This window comes from Quercus suber, unplaced genomic scaffold (assembly GCF_002906115.3).
Source record: "Quercus suber isolate HL8 unplaced genomic scaffold, Cork oak 2.0 scaffold_131, whole genome shotgun sequence".
In the NCBI taxonomy this organism is placed as follows: Eukaryota; Viridiplantae; Streptophyta; class Magnoliopsida; order Fagales; family Fagaceae; genus Quercus; species Quercus suber.
This window is the reverse complement of record NW_027069594.1, coordinates 113,625-128,781: the sequence shown is the minus strand read 5'-3', so window position 1 is coordinate 128,781 and position 15,157 is coordinate 113,625. Positions and strand designations below refer to the sequence as shown.

The 15,157-nt window shown below is 32.5% G+C and overlaps 1 protein-coding gene and 1 long non-coding RNA gene across 7 annotated transcripts in view; one reads left to right on the top strand and one right to left on the bottom strand.

The window, feature by feature from the left end:
* The first annotated feature begins 8,628 nt into the window (after positions 1-8,628).
* LOC112027771 (7-deoxyloganetin glucosyltransferase) lies at positions 8,629-10,292 on the top strand. The gene is made up of 2 exons (XM_024060418.2): positions 8,629-9,182; positions 9,272-10,292. Exons 1-2 carry the CDS (start codon positions 8,666-8,668, stop codon positions 10,201-10,203), a joined length of 1,449 nt encoding a protein of 482 aa, XP_023916186.2. The 5' UTR covers positions 8,629-8,665; the 3' UTR covers positions 10,204-10,292.
* Positions 10,293-11,228: 936 nt separating this feature from the next.
* LOC112025607 (uncharacterized) overlaps positions 11,229-15,157 on the bottom strand; it is a 14,417-nt gene continuing 10,488 nt past the window's right edge. For 2 of the 6 annotated variants that reach the window (XR_010630037.1, XR_010630040.1), the window contains exon 5: positions 13,724-14,389. This is a non-coding gene — a long non-coding RNA (uncharacterized LOC112025607). The other 4 variants (XR_010630041.1, XR_010630042.1, XR_010630038.1 and 1 more) reach the window with 4 other exon arrangements.

The following is a 15,157-nucleotide window of genomic DNA, read 5'->3' as shown; positions in this document are numbered from 1 at the left end:
AAATGATATTAAATATTTGTGAGCTCATGCGAATAGTATGTTCATACTTGAATTATATCAATCATAATAATTCATATTTACTCACTTTTTAATGACTTGGAATATAACCAATTATCAAATATAATACTACCTAATGAATATGATATTTATACATGAAGTATAAAAATAATTTTTTACAAAATAATTTTGAAAGCTCAATAGTAAAACTACTATTGCTTGTTTAGACCCCCAAATTAAAACTTATGGTTAGATTGCTTTTACCCTACTTAACTAAATGTGGAATAAGAGTAAGTGTAACGCAGTAAAACCGAATCAACTCTCTAAAGCATAAGCATATACAATAAACAATAAATGTAAAGCTTAAAGAGAAAGAGAAGTGAGATGCAAACAATAAGATAACACAGAGACGTGTTATCAAAGAGGAAACCGAAGTACTCAGTGAAAAATCCCTCCAAGCCGAAATGATCCACTAGTTAATAAATTTGAAGAATAAGGATATCAAAAAGACCTTTCAAGCCTGATTTACCTACTGTACTTGAACCCTCTAAGTTCCAGCTATCAACAGACTTCACTGAGTCATTTCTTCACTAGTTATTAGGATCCCGCAATTAGCTCCAAATTTCATCCGCCAATCGATGGCCTCTTCTAATGCTTCTCTCAACACTCAAATTGGGTGAAGTGTTTGGGCTAAGAAACAAGGATTTGTAATTGGAGAGGTAGGAGTAGAGAAAAACTAAGAGAAATTATATAGATAATTATGGGTTTACAATCTCTACCTCTCAAGTGTATTGCTAGGGTTTTTGCTCTGAAAGTCTCCTTATAATTTCGTGAGTAATGTGGGCTTATATAGTGTGGGTAAAGAAATGAGAAAAACACTCTTTAAATTCATCCAGACAAAGAGTTTCACAAGTCACTTGCAAGTTGGCCAAGTCACGAAGTGACTCATGAAATACAACCTAGAAAGAGACTATTCAGTTTCTAGCGTGTGCTTCTCACATGACCTTTTGCAAGTTGCCCACTTGCGAGTTAGTCACGAGCAAGTCGTGAACTTCACTTTCTTCACAATTCTTCACCAAACTCTCATACTTAACCCTTACATTAAATCCCACAAACATATAGATAAAAGATTGACAGAATACAATAAAATTTGGTATAGAATTAAAACCAACAAAATATAGTTGAAAATCACAACTTTATAAATTTTATATGAACTTATAATGTATTATGCACGAAATATCCATATACTAGTAAAAGAAATATCAAGACAAAATAAAGAAATCTAGAGATAATATAATATAGATAAAACTTCTTTATTCAAGTGGTCATCTACATTACATTATAAATTTTTGGATATCTCTATCTCTCCATATCATAATTGAACACACCCATTTATGTATGTTATTTGAAGCATTCTTGATAGTGCCAAACTATTNCAATACATTAGAATCTCCAATGAAATATAAACTTTTAGTTGCATTGAATTTAATTGTCATTGGAAAAAATAATACAGTTAGTATTTTATTGCTCAATGCAACAAGGTGTTTGAATTTAATTGGAAAACTTATTCTTTTTCTAAGATTTATATTAAAAAATTTGGGAATATGACATTCTTGCTCAAGTTAGTTACTCAGCAACAATTGAAGAAAAAACTAGCAAATCACAAAAGCAAATTTAATTATGAGTCCGATTTGGTAAAGATGGGGTGTAAAACTCATATTTTGCACCATTCAATAAGTAATTATCACATCATTATGTGATTGTCACATCAATATTTTACATAAAATTTAATATATCCTACCACACCTAATAACATCTCAATAAACTCTCAATTTGTCTAGATTTATATATGAGTATTAAAATTAAAATTGATTGGGTGTGATTGTGCTTATTCTTGAATATGTAATAAGATGATGTGGCACGTTGAGATTAGAGGGATAAAATATGGGTTTTACACCACATCCTTACAAAATTTAATCTTTTTAATTATACACACTATAAAAAAAAAAATATATATATATATATATATATCAAAAATAATTATGTGATTTAGTTAATCAAATGATATTAAATATTTGTGAGCTCATGCGAATAGTATGTTCATACTTGAATTATATCAATCATAATAATTCATATTTACTCACTTTTTAATGACTTGGAATATAACCAATTATCAAATATAATACTACCTAATGAATATGATATTTATACATGAAGTATAAAAATAATTTTTTACAAAATAATTTTGAAAGCTCAATAGTAAAACTACTATTGCTTGTTTAGACCCCCAAATTAAAACTTATGGTTAGATTGCTTTTACCCTACTTAACTAAATGTGGAATAAGAGTAAGTGTAACGCAGTAAAACCGAATCAACTCTCTAAAGCATAAGCATATACAATAAACAATAAATGTAAAGCTTAAAGAGAAAGAGAAGTGAGATGCAAACAATAAGATAACACAGAGACGTGTTATCAAAGAGGAAACCGAAGTACTCAGTGAAAAATCCCTCCAAGCCGAAATGATCCACTAGTTAATAAATTTGAAGAATAAGGATATCAAAAAGACCTTTCAAGCCTGATTTACCTACTGTACTTGAACCCTCTAAGTTCCAGCTATCAACAGACTTCACTGAGTCATTTCTTCACTAGTTATTAGGATCCCGCAATTAGCTCCAAATTTCATCCGCCAATCGATGGCCTCTTCTAATGCTTCTCTCAACACTCAAATTGGGTGAAGTGTTTGGGCTAAGAAACAAGGATTTGTAATTGGAGAGGTAGGAGTAGAGAAAAACTAAGAGAAATTATATAGATAATTATGGGTTTACAATCTCTACCTCTCAAGTGTATTGCTAGGGTTTTTGCTCTGAAAGTCTCCTTATAATTTCGTGAGTAATGTGGGCTTATATAGTGTGGGTAAAGAAATGAGAAAAACACTCTTTAAATTCATCCAGACAAAGAGTTTCACAAGTCACTTGCAAGTTGGCCAAGTCACGAAGTGACTCATGAAATACAACCTAGAAAGAGACTATTCAGTTTCTAGCGTGTGCTTCTCACATGACCTTTTGCAAGTTGCCCACTTGCGAGTTAGTCACGAGCAAGTCGTGAACTTCACTTTCTTCACAATTCTTCACCAAACTCTCATACTTAACCCTTACATTAAATCCCACAAACATATAGATAAAAGATTGACAGAATACAATAAAATTTGGTATAGAATTAAAACCAACAAAATATAGTTGAAAATCACAACTTTATAAATTTTATATGAACTTATAATGTATTATGCACGAAATATCCATATACTAGTAAAAGAAATATCAAGACAAAATAAAGAAATCTAGAGATAATATAATATAGATAAAACTTCTTTATTCAAGTGGTCATCTACATTACATTATAAATTTTTGGATATCTCTATCTCTCCATATCATAATTGAACACACCCATTTATGTATGTTATTTGAAGCATTCTTGATAGTGCCAAACTATTTAATTGTCATAAGACGATGACAAACTTGATTGGCAAGAGGAGGTGGCTTGATTGAGTTTTAGAGGTTACAATGCATGCCAAAAAAGTGTCGGCCAATTTACATTCATAACAACTTAAAAACTATATTACATATCATTTTGGTACTATGCATACATTAGCTACATAACAACTTTAACTATATTATTAGTTTATTCAAGGGCGGCTCCAAGAGCAGCCCAGGGGGTTCAAATGAACCCCTGACCTGGTCCCCAAAAAAAAAAATTTATATACAATTTTTTTTTAAATCTTGTTTTGACCCTTACAACAAAAATATGAACACCTTGACTTTAAATTTTTGGTTAAGCTTAATTGAAATAAGCTTGAACATGATCCTTAGTTTTTATGTTGTCTTAGTTTTTCTCAATGTTCAATCAAGTAGTTTAATAAGTGTTATATACATTTCCAAGCCCAAGAAATCTTTTACTGCTTACTCCAATTCTAAAAGAGTGGCCATGTGTATATTTATAAAACCATACACTTCAAAAGCAAAAATTTATTATTGGAGTATTATTTTTTTTAGTTTCACAGTTACTCTTAGCCCTACTCCTAACCGTGTTACTATTCTTTTTTTTTTTTTTTTTTTTTTACAGGTAAAGCACTAAAGCGTTTAGAATACTCTACTATTCTTATTTATTCTATTTTTTTATTCAATTGATATAATTTATAAATATAATAAGTTATTATTAATTTGATAAAAAAAAATGTATGATTGGTTATTTAATTCTATTTGTTTATGCATCCAATGATTGTTGTCTTAAGACTCTTAACAATCTTTAAACTGTTAATAATTTTTTAGAACTTGGAAGTTGTATATATAGAAAACCCAAAAACAACAATTATTCTTCTTATTTTTTTTCACTTGCGCCTACCCTCTGCCAATAAATTTTTGGCTCCGCCATTATTGACCCCCCAAGAAAAAAATCTTGGAGCCGCCACTGAGTTTATTACATATAACAATTGTTCTTTATCATCTACTTTATGACATCCGCTTGATAACGATTGTTTTTTATTATCAGACCAAGATATCAATAGATTTTTGGTGTAGATGAGATTGATACTGTAGATCTCTTATATTATGTCTAGAAACTTTTCTAATTGAGCTATTTAAAACCCACTATATTACATATAATGTCGGTGGTATGCATACATTGGCTAAAGTTGATATGAAATTAAAGAGCAGTCCTTTATAAGTAATGCTACGTCCACAACATTTTCACAACAAATCTTATTATGTGACAAACTATTGCTGGTAGTCAAGCCAAAACCAAAAACCAATTCAACTATCACTAACTCCCCTCAACCAAAAGGTGTGTCGGGGGGAACTCCAATTTCTCTATCACTAAGAAAGTTGGGTTTTTTTCCCTCTTCTCTAAGGCAATAGAAGTTTTTTGTCCCTTCTCTGAAAAAGAGTTTTTTTTTTATCTGTTAATTTGCTCCTATGTCCTCTGGAGTCACCAAGTGTGCCTCTTGAGTATATTGGTTTGTTTTTTGTACGAGGTTTTGGGAAACACTTTTACTCCTTCTATTACTCTCCTACGCAGTGTTACTTCTCTTTCTTTTCTTCACTGCTCACCATGGAAGACCTCACTAAAAATTGGTCTGAATTATCTCTATCCAATAGAGAACATGCTGGTTTGTCCTTCCAAAAATTTACAAATCAAGAGAATACATTATAGCAGCAAAGTTTTTAACTTCACGCTATCTCATTATGGAGGCAGTGGTTCGTACTTTTCAGCAGCAATGGAGGCCGGTGAATGGTTATAAAATTCGAAATCTGGGAGATCGTATGGTGCTTTTTCTTTTCGACAACAGTTCAGATGTATAAAGGATAATTGAAAATCAGCCATGGAGTTTTGACAAACACCTTGTGGTCTTGCAAACATTTGAAGAGTTTTCAAAACTCAAAGATCTAGTTTTTGATAAAGCATTGTTTCAGGTTCAAGTTCATGATATTCCTGTCTGCTTCATGTCAAAAAAGGTTGCAAAAAGCATTTGGGAAACCATTGGAAAGGTCTGAAGGTCACTTGAATCCACAAATGTTGATGGAGGTAACTTCATTCAGGTTCAAGCTAGAGAATGGGGAGAAATCATGGGTTTGTTTTCGGTATGAAAGGTGTGGTCGTTTGAAACACTATGACAAACAATGCGAGCTCTGGATTCATTGCAAGAGCTCTCTAACCATTGATAAACAACAATTCGGTTCCTATCTCAAAGTAGCACCATATCAAACAGGTGGAAGAAGGGTAATTTTGGTGCCTAGGTACTATGGTCAAGTGGCAATGACTAAGAAAGTTTCATCAGAGGAGGGAAGTCCATCGGTTGCTACAGTGGTAGGGAAACCTGATATGGTAATTGAGGGCGATAAGGAGAGAATTAGAATTAATGTTGTAATTAATTCAAAAGCTTGGTAACGGTAGAAACGAGAATGGATTTGGATTCTACTCTTCCTAAAATTCCAAGATTGAGTTTTAAGGATAATAAATCTCCTTCAAATCCAATGGTTCGGTAACGTGCTAGAGAGGAGATAATGAGGGGAGAAGTTACGGGTCTGATACCAATTATCCCACTTACTCCGATCACGTGCAGGGGGTTAAAGGTTTTATGGGTGATCAAGTGCAGGGTCCAATGTGTTTACTGATTGAAGATGTGAAAGTGTTTGCTAACAATTTTGTAAGATTGTTGTATTATCACATTAAGAAAAACGGCAAAAGGGTTGCTCATAGTCTGGCTAGAAATGCATTATGCATGCCAGATTTTCAAGTATAGATGGAAGATGTCCCATCACATATTGTTTCGATTTTACAATTAGATGTAGTTGAATTACATTAATAAAATCCATCAGTTTCCTTCTAAAAAAGAACTATTGTTGGTAGTCATTCTTTATTAAGCAAAAAGAGAAAAAGTTGCTCATTATGGTTATTTCTCATGTGCTTGGCGCAAGAGAATCAATACCATACCGGAAACCATTATGGTTTGATTAAAGAAACGAAATATTTCAATACCAGTTAATACTAGTGTACCGTTTTGGGTTTATCGCTAAGTGTATATATATATATATATATATTAGTTGTATATCCAATAGTTAAAAGCCCATATAATTTTTTTACAATATTTAAAATTATCAACTCATATCTTATTTAATTATTTAATACTAATATATAATATATAATAGGCAAAACTACACTTCTGGTCCCTACATTTTGGGCTGATTCTCATTTTGGTCCTTAAATTGATTTTGCTACTAATGTAATCCTTAAAAATAGAAAAGTCCTTGCCGTCAACCCATTAATAAAAAAGTCCTACATGGCAAATAGAATGCACTGTTGACATTTTAGATGCTAACATATCCATTAAAATAATATTAAAAAAAATTATTTGGCATTATTTATATGCCATGTCAGTATTTAAATTAATAAAAAAAGCAAGTTAGAAAATTTAAACAAAAATTAAAAATAAACATTAATCTAATTAAATTAATTTTTTGTTTTACTTTTCATTTTTTTTTCTGTAAGAAAATTCATTTCTTTTTTCCCTAGAACATGAACTTCATGTTCTTCTCCTCAAACAAACCAACGAACCCAAAAATTTTCTTGAGAAACAAACACACAAAAAACCCAAAAAATTCAACTCAAAAACAAAATAATAAATCTTAAAGCCCTCATTTTCTCAAACCCCAACAAAATCATCAAATCCTAAAACCATAAGCCTAGAAAGTTTAAAACCAGAAAATCATCAAATCCCAAATCATTAAATCCAAGAAGCCACAACCCACACTTCTTCAACCACCAAACTCACTTTGAAACCCAGAACCCGACCACCACACTTTTAAATCACCACCCTCATTCAGTTAATCTTCAACCAAAGCGCCACCTTGAACCCATTTCAACTTCACTGGTTTCACATTGGGCCGCCACTAGCCATGCCATGACAGCAGCCGAATCAATACAAGGCCGATCTACAAGTCAAGATTCAAGATCCAAATCAATAAAAGGCTAATCTGCCTTGTGGCGGAGGTGGAGGACTAGCCAAAGCGGTGAGGAAGATGATGCGGCGGTGGAGGGCGTAGAGCTAAAGGTTGAAGCTCTTTGGTCTACAAGTTTCTTACCAAAGTAATAATAATAATAATGAAAAGTAAAAAATGTTTTTAATTAAATTATTTAAGTTAATGTTTTTAAATTTTTTGACATGACTTTTAAAAAAAATTAAAATGCCAATGTGGCATTTAGAAAATGCCAAATAATTTTTTAAATATTATTTTAATGGATATGTCAACATTTAACATGCTAACAGTGCATTTCATTTGCCACATATGACTTTTCTATAACTGGGTTGACGACAGGGATCAAAATAGAATTGATTTCCTTTTTTTTAAGGACTACATTAGTAGCAAAATCATTTTAAAGACCAAAATAAAAATCAGTTCAAAATATAGGGATCAAAAATATATTTTCACCTATATAATATTCTCAGAAAAAAAATATATAATATTTATAACAGAATTGATATTGATGCTTATAAATAAATAAATAAATATTGATGTATGTATTAAATAATAATACAAAGATAGGCCTAAAATAAATAGTCTTAGTCATTGTACTTGTAGTGTTCTGATGTGTGGGCACAACACACAAATCGAATAATTATTAAATGGTTATAACGTTATATTAAAAAAACAAAAGAGTTAGAGTTTGAATTTTTTAATGATGTTCACGTGTGTTGTGAGTAACTTGTCACTTGTCAAGCACACAAAAGGAAGAGACAAACTATTATGTCTCTTCCTTTCGTGTGAATGGGCATATACGCTTATTATGTGACAAACTATTGTTGGTAGTTCTATTAAAAAAAATATATATATATATATATATATTGAACGTAGTCATTCTTTATTAAGCAAAAAGAGAAAAAGTTGTCCATTATTTGAAAGGGTCAAAGAGCAGCCGCTGGTTATGTCTCATATATGTTTGGCGTCCAAGGAAGAGAAGAGTCAAAGAGCAGCCTCATATGTCTCATATGTTTGGCGTTCAAGGAAGAGGAGTCAAAGAGCAGTCTCATATGTTTGGCATTCAAGGAAGAGAACGTATATATTATAAGACTAGGCATATGCATTTTGTGCTCACACACACTACAGAACGAAGGAAATGGATTCAAAGACACAAGTAGCTGATAAGCCTCATGCAGTTTGTATTCCATTCCCAATTCAAAGTCACATAAAGGCAATGCTAAAGCTTTCAAAGCTTCTCCACCATGAAGGGTTTCACATAACCTTTGTCAACACTGAGTTCAACCACCAACGTTTTATGAAATCCAGAGGTCCCAACTCCTTAAATGGTTTGCCTGACTTTCGATTCAAAACCATCCCCGATGGCCTTCCTCCATCAGATATCAACGCCACCCAAGACATCCCTTCTCTTTGTGAATCCATTATGAACAACTTCTTGGCTCCATTTTCTGACCTCCTTGTAAAACTCAACAGTGCAACTTCAGATAATCCTCCAGTTACTTGTATTGTTTCAGATGCTCCTATGCCATTTACAATTACTGCTGCTCAAGAATTCAAAATCCCTGTTGTGTTGTTCTTCACTATCTCTGCTTGCAGCGCAATGGGTGTTCTGCAGTTTCCTTCTCTCAAGGACAAAGGCATCATACCTCTTAAAGGTGTAACAAAAAGTGCAAAATTCAATTGAAATCTTGCATTATTTTATTGTAATTAATCATTGTATACTGAAAACTTTTTGTCTTTGCAGATGAGAGCTATCTGACAAATGGGTATCTTAACACAATTATAGACTGGATTCCTAGTATGAGAGACATACGTTTGAGGGATCTTCCAAGCCTTGTACGAACCATTGATCCAAATGATATTGTTTTTAGATTTGTGATTTATGGAGCAGAGAGAGCTCCTAGTGCTTCAGGAATTATTGTTCACACATTCGATGAGTTAGAGCAAGAAGTTTTGCACGCTCTGTCTACCATGTTTCCTCATGTATATGCTATTGGCCCACTAGAACCACAACTCAATCACTTATCCAATGATCATTTGGAATCAATTGGGTATGGTTTATGGAAGGAAGAAACCGAGTGCCTCAATTGGCTTAATTCAAAGGCACCTAACTCAGTGATATATGTGAGTTTTGGTAGCGTAGCTATCATGACACCATCGCAATTGATTGAGATTAATTGGGGACTTGCAAATTGTAAGCACCCATTTTTGTGGATAATTAGGCCTGACTTAGTTGAAGGTGGATCAACAATTTTGTCACCTGAGTTTCAGGAGGAAATTAAAGAAAGAGGTTTAATAACTAGTTGGTGCCCTCAAGAGGAAGTGCTAAACCACCCCTCAATTGGAGGGTTCTTGACACATAGCGGCTGGAATTCAACCATTGAAAGTATATGCGCAGGAGTGCCAATGCTTTGCTTACCATTCTTTTCAGATCAGCAAACAAATTGCAAGTATACTTGCAATGAATGGGCCATCGGCATGGAAATTGACTTTGATGTCAAAAGAGAGGAAGTAGAGAAGATGGTAAGAGAATTGTTGGAAGGAGATAAGGGAAAGAAAATGAAGAAAAAGGCCATGGAGTGGAAAAAATTGGCCGAAGAGGCCATTGGTCCAATTGGTTCCTCATCCAATAACTTAAAAAATTTGGTGAGTGAAGTGCTTTTATCAAAAGGCTAATGTACCCTGCTACTCTCCTTAAGCTTAGGATCTATTACTTCGCTTGTCTTTAGACTTTCTCTCAATTTGATCTTCCTTTTTTTAAGTTATTTTTTATATTTTTCTTGTCTTTTCTTGTTTCCAAGGTTTGCCCTTTGTTGTTGTTGTTATTGTTAATGTTTTTTAATAATAAACAGAAGGTATTATTTAAGATATAAACATTTAGAGTTAATGCACTAGTACTCTCTAACTAAACCCAATTATATTACATCCTAAACATAGCATTGAAAAACAAAAGGACACTAGGAAAAATCAATAGCTCTACTCTTTTGATCTCTACCCGTTGTTGCCAATATATCAGTACTGTTGATACCATATTTTATTGGCTTGTAAATTTTAATGGAATTTAAGTCTTGTATAAAGAGACTAACCAAATTTTATCAGCCCAAATTTTTTGTTGATTTCAATCAATTGTAATTGGATTAACCAAATTTAACTGAGATTTACCTAAAATCTAACCATTTGAATCTTTAATTGAAGTAATTTGGTCCTGTATTAAATATTGTGAAGCTCCCTTCAGTCAAAAGTTGGGCTTGAAACGTTCACCAGTACAATTTTCTATTGAAATACATCATGGATTTTTCTTTTTTTTTGAAACATTGTCATGTGTTTCTTTGTGGCTTGGCTGATCCCAAAATTTTGGACAAAAATTATCTCTTTATTGTCTTCATTTTTTTTTAATATAATTTGATAGTTATACCAATAGGAGAGCCTCAAACTTTGATCCTTTTAATAAAGGATTTGTAATTTTTATATAACTAGTGGTTAACTCATGCAATGCACAGGTTTATATTATATTTGAACTATTCCCCTTATTTTTTGTGAGGGCATTGATATTTTGGATGAACATTTTTAGTGAAAATTTGTTCTTCAATTTTGCATACCCTAATTAAGGTTGAAAAAGAGAGGAGGGGAGGGTAAGGGTGAGAGAGAGAAGAATCAGCATCATTCCACTACAGAGAAATACATTGTATAGACTAAAAAGGTGAAGGAAAAAGCAGTGTATTATAAAAGACATAGGATAAAGTTCTTGCTGTTAAACACTCCATGTCTCCATAGCACAAATGAATCCATGTCTAGACATTTTTAATGCAAAATTTTCTTCACATTTGCTTACCATGAGGTGCTTAGCATAAAAATAATAATAAGCATTCTACAACAAAGAAATTCACACTATGAATGTAATGGCAAAAAAAAAAAAAAGTTTATTACAAAAGTCATCGGATAGAGTTCTCTTTTGATTCGAATAGCCTCTTCTTCAACTCCTTGATTTGTTTTCTCAATGTTTTGATTTGATCTTCCAACCAAACATTTTATGCTCATAGTCCAATCACTTCTAACCATAGTTTACCTCTTTGAAATTTTCCCAGCCATATAAATGAAGAAACTACACTGATAACATTTAATTATATGGTAAAATACAAATTGATAACTTAAGAAAAGAATATATTCATGTTAGTCATTAGCACCACAGGAAAATGACAATATGAGCAGTGCAGTCCTTGTAATCAAAGAAGGGAGATGCTACAAATTAGGAGTTTCTTGCTTTCAATTATTATAGTGTTAACCTAAAAGAACATACATGAAGACTATTTATCATGTAAATATCTCAAATACAAAGGATCATGAAGGTGATGATCTGAAACAACACAATTACGGAAGAGAAAGATGTGCAAGGTTTGCCTGAAATTAGCTAAACATACCATTTCTATTATAAATCTCAACCAAATCTTACATGAAATTCACCTGAAACAAAAGTAGCCAAAACACCAAAAAAATTTACAACCCATAAAGCAAATGCACCACACACACAATGGCACAATATAATTCTAACCGCACCAGGAACAGGAGCTACTCAGCATTGGTACGGGTACCCTTCACTTACAGCTTCCCAAAGCCATAATGAGTGTGACTATGCTTTATTAATATGGAAAAACTTTTCCAAAGCCAAAAACCCACTGCAACAAATCATATATCTTACTTATTATCATAAACACTCTTCAAATACAGGGAATGAAAAATGGATTTCAACCTCTGATTTTTTTTTTCCTTTATGCCAGGTGACTGAATATCATGACTTAAAATAGTAAACATGAATTGAAAAGCATAAATAGATTATGTTACACTACAAAATACTTAAACCCTTTTTACATGTTTAGATTCAGTATGAGAGATGTTGTCACACCAAATTTCATACCAAAAGCTCATTCTTGCATCATATTTCAACTCACTCAAAGTTCAGTGCTAAACTTCAATTCTTTAACCAAACAAACAATCTTTGAATCACATCAAATTTTATAGAAAATTAGTTCCTTGTGTTTTTCAGTTTCTTCCTTGAAATTTCAGGTCTTAATAACTCCCTTTCTACAATGACTAATAATAATTTTTAAGCTAGTTACTCTCTGTTGGAAGTAGAAGAAAGTAACATTGTACTATGTTGTTGCTAGCTTACAAAGGTCATCATCAAGTGATTTTCCATATTGTATAAAAAATGATAACTCCAACCTAGGAATCTTATGTCGAAATCTCAATTATATTAAACAGTAAACCAAATAATCCTAAAACCAAATTACAGAAACACTCCATTATATTTTTTAATGGACCAATAGTCAATAAGTTTTAGCCCCTAGTTGAAACGCTTAGGTTACTCTAGATCCCAAATTCATCAATGGCTTGTTATCAAATAGGATTATAGAAATAACAATAAAATTCTACAAAATCCTAAATATAACTACTCTTTAGACACTTAAATGATTAGAAAGAAGAGATTTTTGTCGAAACTCTTAGGTTACTCTGACCACCTCATTGCGTGATGCCCAAGAACAATTCTCTAGGGAGAAGGCACAATTGCAATCTGATATTTCAAGTTTGTCAGAAAAGCAGACCTTGTTTGATGCTACGCTCAAAGAATGGGAATTGAGAAGTGGATCATTAGAAAAAGAAATAAGGTAATCTAAGGCTGAGAAAGTAGAACTGAAAGGTTTGCATGTTGCCCATGAGATGGCTTTGCAAAGTGAGATCAATCAATTGAAGGATGAACTCATTGAAAGGAGGGAAAATGTGGAAATTTTGAATAAAGATTTTGTCGGACTCAAACTGAAATTTGATATGCTAATGAAATCCAAATTTCATTGGGTGAACCCTTTGCATAGCAGCATAAGCTTCCATGGCAGAAAGCCCTGGAAAAAATGGCACATTGTCACTGTCTTCTCTATAAGAGCTCTAATCTTAATTTTGCAATCAGACTTTTGCAAACCAAGAATTGAGAGTAATTTGGTAGATAGAACCATAGAACATGAAAATACATGTTCTTCTCACTAAGACACAAATAGCTTAATTAACTTTATATGACTAATCAACAACAGCAGGGTGTGGAAATTTTTACCAAAAAAAAAAAAGAGTATCTATCTATCTGGTAGGTAGAAAGTTACATAGATCCAAATTATGTATCTAACCATAAAGCAACAACAACATGAGAATCTAGCTCAAAGTATTAATCTTAACCAAATATTGATTTCACAATTCACAACAAAATTTAAAAGAAATCTGTAAATAGCATAGTACGTGCATAAACAATTGGGTGCCACACATCCAATCCAAAGTTCAGTTTAAGCATTTCTTCAAACACTGGTGTTCCAATAATAATATGCCAGAATTGAAAACCCAAAAGGAAAAGGAAAAAAAAAAAAAATGAAACATTGGTGTTCCAATACCAAAGAGAGAGGGAGAAAGATTAGGTACTGTTGTCCATGATGTACCTTTCTCCACATTCATCTGGCCAATCTAATTGCTAAAGAGGACAATGTCGACATTGTTGAAGCTCTTTGTGATGAGCTCTTCAATTGTGTACTCATGGCATTGCAAGGTTGAAAGATAAGTGGAATAAAACAAAACTAAAAGATACATGGAGACCATATCATTTAGCTCAAAATCTTTAGTTCATACCCAGTGTTTTGTGAGTTCATTTGAATCTTTAGTTCATACCTGGTTTTTTGTGAGTTCATTTGAACAATGGTGTAGTTGTTAACATCACAGCAAAAGATTGATTCATAATCTATGTCCATTGCATCTTTGGTTGTCCCCATATACCCAAAACTGCTATTGAACTTCTATCTTAGAAGCCCCAAAATATCAAACCTCCCCCAAGCTGCCAATGACTAAGATACATCAGTAAATACTATTTAATCTACAATATATTAAACACAAACTGATATTAATAGAAAAGGATGAAAAAGAGATATAGGAATATGGGGTCATAACACCCAAATGAACTCACTGAAAGTTTTTCAAACACAAACCCAACGGAAAGAATGACCTAATATACAAACCCATGACCCACATTTACATATGCAAACATATTACTTCAGAATATTTAGAATTGAGGTTTATTTGAGTTGAGGTCAGAAACAATAACAAATCTTACGAAATTCGCAGGTTTAGCAATGAACAATTTGAGTCCCATATTGTTATTTGTAATGATTTTAAAAAAGCAAAAGCAAGTTTATCCACCATTCTAAAACTTCAATAAAAACGATTTTTGTAATGGGTTTAAAAAAACAACAATTTTAACAGATTTAGCTAATTAATTGTAATTTACAAATAACATCAATTTTTGTTAGGTTTCAACTGGAAAATATGGCCCATCTTTGGCAGTAACTCACTTAATTAAATACACTTCCCAACCTCAATCCTAAATCTAAAATAAAAGAAAGCCAACAAATTCAAACTATTCTAAGTCTGAATTAAAAGCAATGAAAACAGAGCTGAAGTCTAGAACCACATATTTACTACACTCTTGACAAAGTGACCCTCCTCATCCAAACAAGAAATCTTAAATGTTTACATCTCAACACCAATAAACCAAACAAAGAAAAATATTAAACGTCTCACCCCCTCACCCCCCCCCCCCCCCCTC

Coding starts and splice junctions, on each gene's coding strand:
- LOC112027771 (XM_024060418.2), top strand. CDS start 8,666: ATGGATTCAAAGACACAAGTAGCTGATAAGCCTCATGCAGTTTGTATT. Junction 9,183..9,271: donor AGGCATCATACCTCTTAAAG/GTGTAACAAAAA, acceptor TTGTCTTTGCAG/ATGAGAGCTATCTGACAAAT.